The sequence below is a fragment of the Trichogramma pretiosum genome, unplaced genomic scaffold (assembly GCF_000599845.2).
Source record: "Trichogramma pretiosum strain Unisexual culture from Peru unplaced genomic scaffold, Tpre_2.0 scaffold15, whole genome shotgun sequence".
NCBI classification, from domain to species: domain Eukaryota; kingdom Metazoa; phylum Arthropoda; class Insecta; order Hymenoptera; family Trichogrammatidae; genus Trichogramma; species Trichogramma pretiosum.
In genome coordinates this window covers 845,243-857,275 of record NW_019641686.1, presented here as the reverse complement: position 1 = coordinate 857,275, position 12,033 = coordinate 845,243, and the positions used below count along the sequence as shown (strand labels likewise).

At 41.9% G+C, this 12,033-nt stretch overlaps 1 protein-coding gene across 5 annotated transcripts in view; it reads right to left on the bottom strand.

Moving 5' to 3' along the window:
* LOC106650102 (serine-rich adhesin for platelets-like) overlaps positions 1-12,033 on the bottom strand; it is a 50,242-nt gene that overhangs the window by 19,906 nt on the left and 18,303 nt on the right. The window contains exons 1-2 of one of the 5 annotated variants that reach the window (XM_014367899.2): positions 4,795-4,952; positions 1,162-1,394 (exon numbers count right to left, since the gene is read on the bottom strand). The exons of 2 other annotated variants lie outside the window; for them this stretch is intronic. In XM_014367899.2, the coding sequence (XP_014223385.1) occupies positions 1,162-1,263 (102 nt within the window). In that variant the 5' untranslated portion in view covers positions 1,264-1,394; positions 4,795-4,952. Of the gene's footprint in view, positions 1-1,161; positions 1,395-4,105; positions 4,666-4,794; positions 4,953-12,033 lie in introns of those variants that run through there. 2 more of the 5 variants (XM_014367902.2, XM_014367901.2) reach the window with 2 other exon arrangements.

Genomic DNA, 12,033 nt, shown 5'->3' with positions numbered 1-12,033 from the left:
ACTGCACGCAGTATATCTAACGTTTCGCCCTCGTGGCGAAAAAATCATAACAGACACGTAGGATCGACGTGCGCTTGTCTTTCTCTTTCTCTCATCGATTGTGTCTCTTTTTTCCACTCCACTATAGGAATATATATAGTGTAGATATACGTTACCGCATGTACATATAAAACGGGATCCTTTCGTGTGTACACATAGACAGTGCCTACAGGGATCTCGGGTATGCATGCAGACGTCTATGGCGCCTTGCATGCCTGCAATTGTGCAACATCGAGTGCGCTCTCGCGATGACTTCACCCTCCCTTCGCGTGTATGCGGCTATGTATGTGTGTGTGTAAGTACATTTATCCTGTATCGTCTCGCGCGCTCGCGACTTTCTTTTTGCGTATACGCGCGCGTATATATACCAGGCCACGTGTAACTCTGTGCTTGTGTGTGTATATGAGTGTGTATTTTATGACTGCATAATGTTTCCTTTGTCATTGTTTTTTCTCTCCGTGTGTTTGTGCGCGAGAGCTGCTGCAGCTCGTATTTATACGTATATTATATAAGAAAGTTAAAAATCATATGTTTAGCGCGCGTTAGAAAGAGGCTTATGCAATGCCATGGATGAGATAAGTATTATATGTATACAATGAGATGGTGTCTCGGTGCTTTGGGGTCAAATTCTATTGGGACTCCAATATAAAGCCGCTGATAGTGCCACGCGCATAGTACGTTGAGCTGCATCGTGCGGGTATTTATTTATTGGTACACGTTTTGCTGCCCGTATCATTTCGATTCCAACCGCATTGACAATTACACGACAATGAGTGAAGGGGAAATAGAAATTTCGAGATTCCTTTTGCTCGTTTATTTTCAAGATAAAAAATGAAACACGTAAAAGCATCGAGCCGAGGAAAATTACATCGTCGATGACCGCTACGTAGGATTATCAATTTCAGCTATTAAAATAATTGTTTTGTTTTCCGAACAGTAATGTGAAATTTCTCGTCGCTTGACAAGACAAACAGCCTTGAATGCTCTATTATCTGCAATGAAGTCACATTTATAATTATGCCTTTGACAATATAATTCATGGAATGTGACCGTAATATCGGTAGTTTTATATTTTATACAGAAGCACGATGAGTCCGATCGTCAAATCGGTATAAAACTCACCAGTTGAGTATACTCGGACCACTCGTTCCATATTTTGGCGTCGATTTTCTTGCGGCAGGACATTTTTTCGACGATACTTTTCGATATTATTCTGTTTATCATCGCATTTCCGCGCTAATTTTTACTTTTCCGTTGAACGTTCATATTTGCCACTATTGTTTCGTGAAATCGCTTTATCGCGCACAGCATCCGGTTTTCTTTTGCAATCGTTCATCTCTCGTTCCTATTTTGGCCTTTAAATCATAATTCTCTTTAGTAATGGAAATTGCTTGGCTTTTCTTTTTCGTACATTCTTATAAATACTACGATTAAAATATTGTAGCTGTATACGTTCAAAAAATTCCATGCTAATTTTTTGGGTACTCTCTTAATGTCTGACACTTTATCAATTCGACCTACAGTTGAATGTACAGTTTAATTTTTTTCGACGTGTATATCAAACAGTATGCATTGTAACTGCAAATTGGACACATTACTCGGCATTATACACTTTCTACATGAAAATCTCATTCATTACGTCGTAACTAGCCAATATAACAACAGTACACACCATTGTATTCACGATTATACGCGAGAAATAAATCGCGCAGTTGTTGTTTTTTTGGTACATTACACACGTCTTCGCGAAACAGTTCATCGAACTCGCGCTCGCAGCACACTGTGTACATAGTACGTGCGCGGGCGTACGTGTGTGCATATGTGTATATAAAAACGCCCAATTCGTAACAATACTCTGCAGACTGCCTACCAGCAACTTGGATTTTCTTACGCTTACGTAAATAAAAAGAGAAACTGCCGTTTAATACATTGTTGCGCTGGTGGAATATAATCGAACGCTTAAAAGGTGGATACGAGAGCTCGAAGCGATACGTCGTACGCCGAATGAATTTATAAAAACCCGCGCTAATGAAAAGAGGCGCGCGCGCGAGATCGCGACATTGGTATGATTTTCTTTTTATTGCTCCGACACAAGAGTCAGGCGATTGTTTATTTAAACGATTAATGACAAAGTGAACTTTGTTGGCACGTTCGAATGTTTGCTCATCGGCTTAGCGCTTTTTTGTCCGTTTGTATGCTTAGGAAAAATACAATAGCGCAATATGATGGATACAAGACGTGCACAATATATAACTATGACGAACAAATCCGTGCGGACTTGTGAACGGATCGTTATCGCTGAGGTGTACAAAAAAGAGGGTAAAAAATTGCTCACACACAAGCGATAAGGAGAATATGTCAGACCCGCGTTTGAATTTATTATACATACTAAAAGTCGAGCGAACACAGGCAGCAGCTGAGAAAAGTACACTTTAAATATTAATTCTGATGCGGTAAATGCTCACAGATGATATTATTTAAAACAAATGTGAGAACACTTTATGTGTCATGCCATGATTTTACAAAAGTGCGTTTTTATGAAAATTGTACAATACTGCCGGTTTTTATAAAAAATTTCGGAAAGACTTTTTAGGATCTCGTTATCTACAGTAGCTTTTGCGGGCCTTGAAAATGAGCTCTACGGTGTGTATAAGGGCGCACCCGGGCACGCGAAACGCACTTCTCGATAGCGCATACACACAAGAGTGTTGCGGGGGCACCTACGATCAATCTTCGCAGGATACTAATTGCAACTGCAGCTGCTATTATGCACGCACACAATACGCAGGTTGACGTGTCCTTGCAAATACATACACGTATCACTCGGCACATACGCCTTATCTTTTTCGCGCGCGCACACAAACTCACATGTACAGTATATAAAACGCGACTTTGGAGCGATAATAAGCGCGTCGGGGTAATTACGCGCTCGCACATTGATAGTTTGGTATCTGTTGCCGTGCGCTCGAGCGCGAGGATGTGCACGTGCGTATACGACAGCGAGTTTCCCGTATAAATGTGCACATTTACACACGCATATTGCAGCGAGTCGTGTCAAGGATCATGCGGGCGACAAGTAAGCAGCGATAGCCATTTTTTTACTTCTTTAACGCCTCTGGTGCACGAAAAGTATAAATAGCTGTACGGCTCCGAGCTTCGTTGAAATTTTCGAAAGATCGTGTATTGTCTACGCGGCGCGACACACAGACACGGAGCTCGTTTATAGGCATGCACACACGCGATCTATTGCATCGATATAGCTTATACACAGTCGATAATCGACTGCAACTATCAAAGCGTGAAAATACTCGAATAATTACTCATGTATGTGCCAACTCTCGCGTGCTATATTTAATGCGCTTATTTTTTCCTCTCTCTCTCTCTCGATCGCGTTTTTCCGCCAGCAGCTAAAGCCCCGCGACTTTGCTCGACTTGTTAACGCGCGCGTGTACATGAATTTTTTTTTCCTAACGCGCGCGAGCGCGACTCAAGAAAGCAGCGCACTAAACATGCAGACACTAAGATCGTGTGAACCTAATTTAGTTCGCGCGAGTCGCAAAATCGATTTCAATATCTCTTACATCACGATCGGTACTATTTTTTTTCGATTTTCTTTTTCTCTCTCGTGTCTCCATACTTCGATCTGTACACCTATACACACACGCATACGCTACTATCCTTGATAAATATCCAAACGAACCGATAATGCGCATGCAAAAAAGTAGCGCTGTACGATCTATAAACATTTAGACTGTGAAAAAAAAACAACAACAAAAACCACGAGAGAGCGAGTAGGTATATTTGTGATACAAATGCGCGCACGTATAATACAGGCGTAATTATCTTAGCCAGGAGTGAGGGGGAGAGAGATGTACACACGCGCGGCCTATGGCTACTGCAAGCACAGTACGCGAGAGAGCATACGTGCTTTTAAATGACAGTATTTATGTACCGAAGTAACGGGTTTAACGGTAGCAAAATGCTCGGCAAAGTGTATCGTCTCGCGGTCACTTACAAAACGATCTTAACGATCCGAGACGCGCAATTTTCTGCCCAATATACTTACACATACACACGCACAGGCACGCACACGCATACTCGAACGGATTATATCTCGTGTGCGCATTGGGCCAATGCGTGTTCGACAGAAGCTCACTTTTTTACGCTTTTCATTTTGAAAATTACGGACTCGTTGCACGACTGCCCGACAATTTTCTACCAGAGAGAATTATGATTTAGGGCATGTAATCGATGCACAATGTAATCATTTGCAGCTGTAATATCTCTATTTATATTGTCTTGAATCCACCATTGTGAATTTCGACACACTGACAAATTTCCAAATCCTAATTTGGCCACTCGCTCCATTCACGGATACACACAAACACGAGTATACAATTCACAAACACTGTTGTATTATGCACTTTGTTTCAACGCTCGTGTAGACCAAAAAGTGCACTGCAACACTCTCGCGCGCCGTGTGCAACCGCGACTCCTTTTCCTCGGGTTTTCGTAATTATCAGACGCGAGTGCATTTAATATACGCACGCCGAAACTTTCGCCGAAATTTTCGCAACGGACGTGTGTGTTTGTATATGTATACGCAAATGCACACTTCCTTTATGAATTTTCGTTTTCTCTGCGCGCTGAATCGAGAGAGAAGCGAGGGACTACAACACTTCACTTTCAAAAAAAGAAAAAGGCCACACGAATATAAACAATATAAATGCAGTTGCGGTATCTCGTTGAGCGTACCGATCTTTCCAAATGTCTCGTCTTCTCTTCTTGTGTCACATTCTTGAATAATCCTTTCTTTCTTTCCGTTGCTTTTTTGCGCATGTATATAGCGTATATAGTTATATACACAAGACCGAAGCGTTCGAGTTCTTACAAGCGACTGCGCTTGGGGCCGCTCACCCGCGCTTATAGTCCAGTCGCGAGCCGAGTTGAGCTCTCTCTCTCTCTCTCTTTTCGCTCTCTTACTGCGCTCGTGTATATGTAACTTACTTCCGGCTTGTGCCTCCTTCTCTTTAACCCTGCGCGAGCTGCTGCTGTTGCTGCTTCTCTATGTACTCTTTCACTGTTAAAATTTACCTCATTGTATACATATGCACATTGTATGTGTGAATGTATAAAATATGTGTCTTATCATTTTACTTGAGTCAAGTTCATTATCGCTCGACTGCAGCATGGCGTGTATAGAGAGCCAGATAAAACTGTTGTATATTACTTATGTAGTGGCTAGAAAATGTCTTATCGCTTTACGATTCTCAATTTTTTTTTCCTTTTCTTTCTCTTCACTCACTTCATTTTTCGCAGCTGCACGCGCGCGCGCGACTTTTTGTGCCTTTTTTCGAGCCGCAGCTTACTTACACCTACGGCGTGGGCGTGAGCAATGATTTCTATGAAGAAATACATGTTTATATGTCGCAGCTGAGCGCAGGTTAATGAGATTGTGCTTTATCTGCACGGCCCGGCCATAATATATGACTCGGTCGCCGGTGCACACAATTATTTTTTGTGTCCCACTCGATTAAAGTAGTACGACGCGCGCGAGAAATTCCTCTCGATAAGACAAAAGTCATATAATTTATTGTCTAGCCACGAGCGCGCGCCAACTGCAGCAAAATTCTCCATCGCGCCGCACTCGCGGCACCCGAAGCCTGTACATTGCGATACATATTATATATATGTTTTATTATATTTATATTGAATTTTACGCACGAATGCGTAACTTTTCTAAGCCCAATGGCATTTCCTACCCACTTTTATCTGATCGCGATCTCTATCAATGCCTTTATTTTTCTTAAATAATATATATTACAACGCCACATCGAGATGTATAAATCTTAACATTATTATTTCTTCTCGTTCGCTATTTATACTCCAAGTTCTAGCGGAGCTTTAATTAAATAATCCTAAGCGAAATGCATAGAAATTAACGATTTGTCGGTCTTTATAAACAATTAAGGGTGCATTTAATTGAGTCTAGTTGCTGCACTTGTAAACAAGCATCTAACAATAACAAAAAGAAGTAGATCCAGATTTCTCTCAGCGGCATTGCATGATCCAATAGCGAATCAATTAATGACCCGAGGCGGATAAATTCGCTTCCGATTTTTTTCAGTAATAACCCGCGGGGCGAAGATGACGGCGTTATATCGACCGGTACTTGCTCATTATCTATAGGGAGAGTCGATCGTTCGTTCAGCCAAATTGGGGAAAAGGAAAAAAATCATCAAAACGTTTATTGCTTACGCAAGTTGACGATTTTCAATGAGAAAAAGCGCTGCACAGACCGATATTTTTGCACCGCACTCACGCGAGGCATTACAAACGCTATTAAACATTGTAGCAGCAGACATGCAGCGTGAATACATATACTCACTTATGGATACGAACTCAGACGGATGCACCAAGTTAAGAAAGTCAGCTTAAGGAATTTTTCCTCCTTCTTCTTTTTTTCCTGCAGCCGAGCGAACATTTTTGTCTTCCGTAATGGCGGCTGCGTGGGTGCCTCTCGTGTCAACTTGCACGAGCAGCCCACTGAATTGAATTTACGTTACGCGCCGAGACAAAAAAGTACAAACACGAAAACTCACTGAGCGGCCAAGTGGTCTACGTGTTTTCGTAGTCAAATCGAACGATTATGCTGAGGTAAGAAGTTTGTTCTCCTCGTGTTGACGATATAGTTCAGAACATTTTGCGCAACATATAATATGCATGCACGCATATAATACGAGCAAAGCGCAATTTTCAATTAGAGACCAATATTGCGGCTCTTGAGCGAGTAATTATACTAAACTAGATCGATTTTTAGAGTAACCTTAAATTATGTACGATATTTGAAGTGCATCTGCGAGGTGAAAGTCATCAAGAGATAGAGAGGGAGAAATGTAAGTTTAGAGGTAATTTACTTCCCCCCTTTCTCGCGAAAAAGTAAAGAGAAAAAAAAGAGGAAGCAGGCAATATACGGAGCTACAGTTCCAGCTAGATCTGTCTTTCCGATAACATCAAATCTAATTCCAATAATTTCATTTTAAATGCGAGTCCTGCTTCGAGACAAGTAGCACTGACACTACTGTGCAGTGTATCATACGCTGCGTGCACGCATTTGCTGGCGTTTTCAATAAATATATTTATAACCGACAGCACTCGAGCGCATATAACTACTTGCTATCCATCTTTTGTATAATGTTTCCGTGATAATTAGCCTAACTTTCGCCGTGTAAACGATTCTTGAGCTGCTTGCTGAAGTTAGCGAAATACATATGTGTACAATTTTTGATAGTCGTAACCCATGAACCTTCACTCATCTAGACACATAAACGCTACATAGTCGACTCGGCTCTTTAAAAGCTTTGACTCAAACTCTGACGCTTTTATTGTATCCCTCAAAAACGATGATTTACAATTTGTTTTTTTTTTCATTATTATTATTATTATCATTATTATTATTTAAGCCTATCCGACATACATTTAAACACTGGCGAAATTCTGACACGGTATGATAGAAAGCGAAACGCGATTTCACCACGTGTTTTGACGTGTGGTCGTGTGTTGTTACAGCGGCAGCGTCGGTGCGAGGATGCAAAGCCCCTAATGAGTTTTGATGAAAGCAAAAGTTGGCGTATATATACGCGATTATTATACGCGAACGAGCGGCGATGTTGCGTAACATCTAGCATAAGCGAGGATTGTGTGTTGCGCATATTTGCGCAGCGATTTTATATATTATAGTATTCTTTCGTGCCGATGTAGATGCAATGAAAATTCAATAAGCTTACGCGATGTATAATATAGGCGAAACCGATGTAGGCGCGAGCGCATCTGCTCATCGAGGCTGTGCATGTAAACTATTTTTGAAAACAGCCTACGAGCCTCGGTATCGGTTAATCGATATCATCTATTCTAAGCACGGAATTATAAGAAAAAATCCGGCAAAGCAGTTGATTTACATATCAAGTACATAATTATGATTTATTTTATGTTCTCGTTATGCATTAAAATGTTTTTAGAAAGTTCGCACTATATTTATGCACTGCACGCGCGTACGTGCGTGCGCGTGCGTCAGCAATTGGACTTTGTATAATATGTATTTTTCAATTATTTTTCAATTCCACGTAATTAGTCAACTCGGTATCATTTATATTTACTCAATTTCTATTTTTTGACGTCTCGTATAGCTGCTGCGCAAACTGCTGCTGCTGCTGCTTGCGTACAAAACCTGCAAAAGCCGACGTTTGGCTGGCGTAATAAAATGAAACATTGCCAGCTCGCGATCGTATAACTCATATCAACTGGACGGACACCCGGTGTTACTCTCACATATACGTACTCCTCCGACGCAGCGCGCCGCGATGATTATCACAAATGCACATTGCTTTCTTTTTGAGATCCGTCGAGTTTTATGAAGGCGCTCGTTGCGCGCGAGGAAAAGCACGCACTAGAGGCATCATGTGAAATTTTTAGCTTCGCTCTGTTCGTAATGACGTTGCTCAATTTTTGCAAGGACGAGAGCTCTACCGAGTTTATTATTCTAGATGTCGCATGGCCGCGACAGAAGTCCTCTCGAGCCAACTCGAGCATAAAAGCATAATGTTTTTTAGATAAAATAAAGCGCGTCACTGTAGACGGAATTCAGGTATAATGTAGATGCGTAAGCATTTAAAAAAAAGGCTAAAATCATGTATGCGTGATTATAGCCGGTTCGATCGGTTCGAAAGCACAAGTTTTACATGGTATTTTTTTTACTCTTGAGGACTGGGTGTAATGTGCGATGAAAAATCACCGTAGAGCTAATGTACCTGAGACACGTTATGCTTGCAATGCTTTCTCTTCAAAATCATTTTGAACATGTCTGAAACTTTGTGGCGAAAATTTTTCTCTTCTACAACAAAAAAATAGAGGGAAAAAAGAACTGCAGTTTACACTTGAAATTTTGCAACATCGTTTCTATACTGTGTACATCTACGATGACACCGACAAAGGGTACGAAAGAAGGAGACGACGAAGAAGAAGCCAAGAGACTTTAAATACGTTTACAGTTACGGCGTATAACACTTCTCTTTCTCCCTGTACGTATGTGTACGTGCATACGATGCACATTGCACATGAAGTGAAGCCCTTAAAGCTCCTATCACGAGTCCTTCTGTCTCTCCTATGAACCTATATACACGTCAGCCATTCGTATGTAATTGGTCGGACAGTCACTTGTCTTGTCTCTTCGTATTTATGCGCGCCTGTGTTCTTCTTTTATGTTTATTATTTCATTGCATAATGTGATCGGACGGACCAATGAAACGATGGATGTTTTTCTCGTACTTTTCTCAGCACCTACGCTCGTCGGATGCAATTATTATATTACAGATCGAGTCGAATGCATATTAAATTATAAACGTTTCTTCAATCGAGCAAAATAATTTAATACATATTTACGAGCCCAGTCTGAATTAAAAAAAGACAATAAAATTATTTTTTTTTACAGAATATTAAATCGATTTTTTTACTGAAACATTAACATATGCGAGTAATTTTACGCGTTCGAGAATTGCATACACATTCAAACAAACAAAGGATGAAGCATTGGTTAATATTTTTTTTTTTTCAACTGAGCTTACGCGCGCCGTCATCGCGTCGAGTATCATATTGAACAGAAAACTATATAATATAGCGAGATGCGAAAGATTTCAAAACAAGAAACGTTCGGTAAAAAGTCCAAGAAAAATGGATTAGTACGAAGTCAACTACAACAACAACAACTGCAGCAGCTAATGTACAGTAGAAAATAGCAATATTTTACCGAGCTTGCATCCTCTCGTATAAGCAAGCAAGAAACAGCAAAGAAACTGCAGATTTAATAAACTCATCGTGACTCATAATAGTGCGTTCTAACGCGCATGTGTGTACACACTCATTCTAGCTGTAATGTAACAGGCCTTATAAGCAGGTTCATTCATCTAAAAAGTACATAACAATGAATCGCTTTGATAATGTTAATGTTCGCGTATACCTCGTCGCAATGGTCCAGCAAGCGAACGGGGAAAAAGTTCATCGTCCGAACCTATAAATATAATTACATGCGCGCATTGCAGCACGACTATGCGAGGAGAGCCGCAAAAGTCAACGCTGATTCGTGTATAAGTATCTAAAGGAAATTACACATGGACCGCTTGGCGCGGCCGAGCTCGTTCAATATCTATATATCGCATGAGTTCGCGCGCGAGAGCTAAGGCTCTTTTGTAAAGTCGACGACGACTTTCGCATTTCTGCTCCCCGGTTACGCACGTGGGCATTACGTCTGCGCGACTCGGCTCTCGTGCAGCCGAGCCTGGCCTGTTGTTGCCACGATATACAGCGAGTCGGCGACGAGCTCGACGACGATTGCGCGCTGCTCCGTGTCCCCGTGCCTATACACGCTGCAGTATGATCGCCATGTGCACAGTGAGCCTCACACGAGTCGCACGCGCGCGCGCGCATAAAATCGGACACGAGCTCTCGACGAGTCGCAGTCGAACAAAGCGCCGCACGCGCACGTCACGAAACACTTTTTTTGACTTTTCAAGTCGCAGAGAAAGAACCTAGGAGTCGAGGCCACATGTAAAGCTGCATTACAAGATTACTATAAAGGCATAAGAGTTGAAAGTTTGCATGTGTACCCAGCGATATATTTATTTTCATGTTTGGAGCAAGGATTTGCATACGCTGGGCTTACAGATAAGCTGTTATTTTTTACAGTAGAGTCCGGCGTGGTCGATGCAAAAAAGTTTTAAAAGTCCAATGCACGAAGTTCCACGTATACATAAGCTATCGAACCACAAATTGTTTCTAACAGGATCAAGTCCTTGCACACGCAACAGGATACTCGCAAGGGCATTGCTTTGATCCCGCCTCATTATCCAACGTTTATTATAATATACTCGAAGCTTTGGGCTCTCGGAAGCCCTTGAAAAGCTGCGCATCGCATTGTGTGCAAAGGAGCTGCGAGCCGAGTACGCGTGCCCGCGCGCACCATATGCATCATCGGTCGCGCCGAACGAACACATGCACACACACACACACCGATATAAACGCACATCCTCATAGCGGTTGTGTCCCTCGTTGGCGCGGCCGCGCGCAACTCTAAGCACGTTGGTTCGCTCGCGCGCGCGCGAAGAGACGAAACGATTTGCGCAAACGTCTCGGTCGCTTAACTATCCGGCAAACATGAGCTCGAAGCTCGAGTAGACTCTCGTGCAGTATACGGAGGAGGCTCGACGCGCATATCACACGCGCGCGTCGGCGGCAATGGTCTTTTTTTTTGTATCGACTATATGCCAGGCGCGGTAGTAGCGGCGCGTGTATGCCGCACAGGCGCGAGACGAGGCTCGCTGTGCACGTTCGTGAAAATCCCGGCGCGATACGTACGCTTGCGCCGGCCGCGAGTATCGCGTTGCACCACGTAGACACGCGGATTTTCGTGAGAAAAGCGACGGCGCGCGACTCCGTGCCAACGGACAAGCCTCGTACAGATATATTTAATACGAGCTTGAGCGCGGTAATCCGATAATTCGCAAATCACGCGGAAACGAGTTATTATTTAATCCTGAAATGTGGATACGAGTGCTTGCTTTGCTTTTTATTATTATTATATAAATTAACTAGACGAATGTGTGTATCAGAAAAATTATTGATTTCTAAAAAATAGAATATAACGATCGTTTACTTAGTTTATTGATATACGCTCATACACATTTATGTATATCCGGGACTATAAATCAAAGCAATGTAAGCTTTCAATTATAAAATGTCATTTAATGTATCGTACAATATTTGATTCAGGCTTGCTGCGTGCTTAGATCCGAAAAGAAAAAAGTCACCGATCGATAAGCCGATCGCGAAAACAAGCAAAACGATGAGAATGTTTACATAAATATTTTATTACGATAACTCATTATAAAATTTCTCTCTCTTTTCCTATGTAGTGTAGTCCAGAGAAATTCAAGTACACCGCGT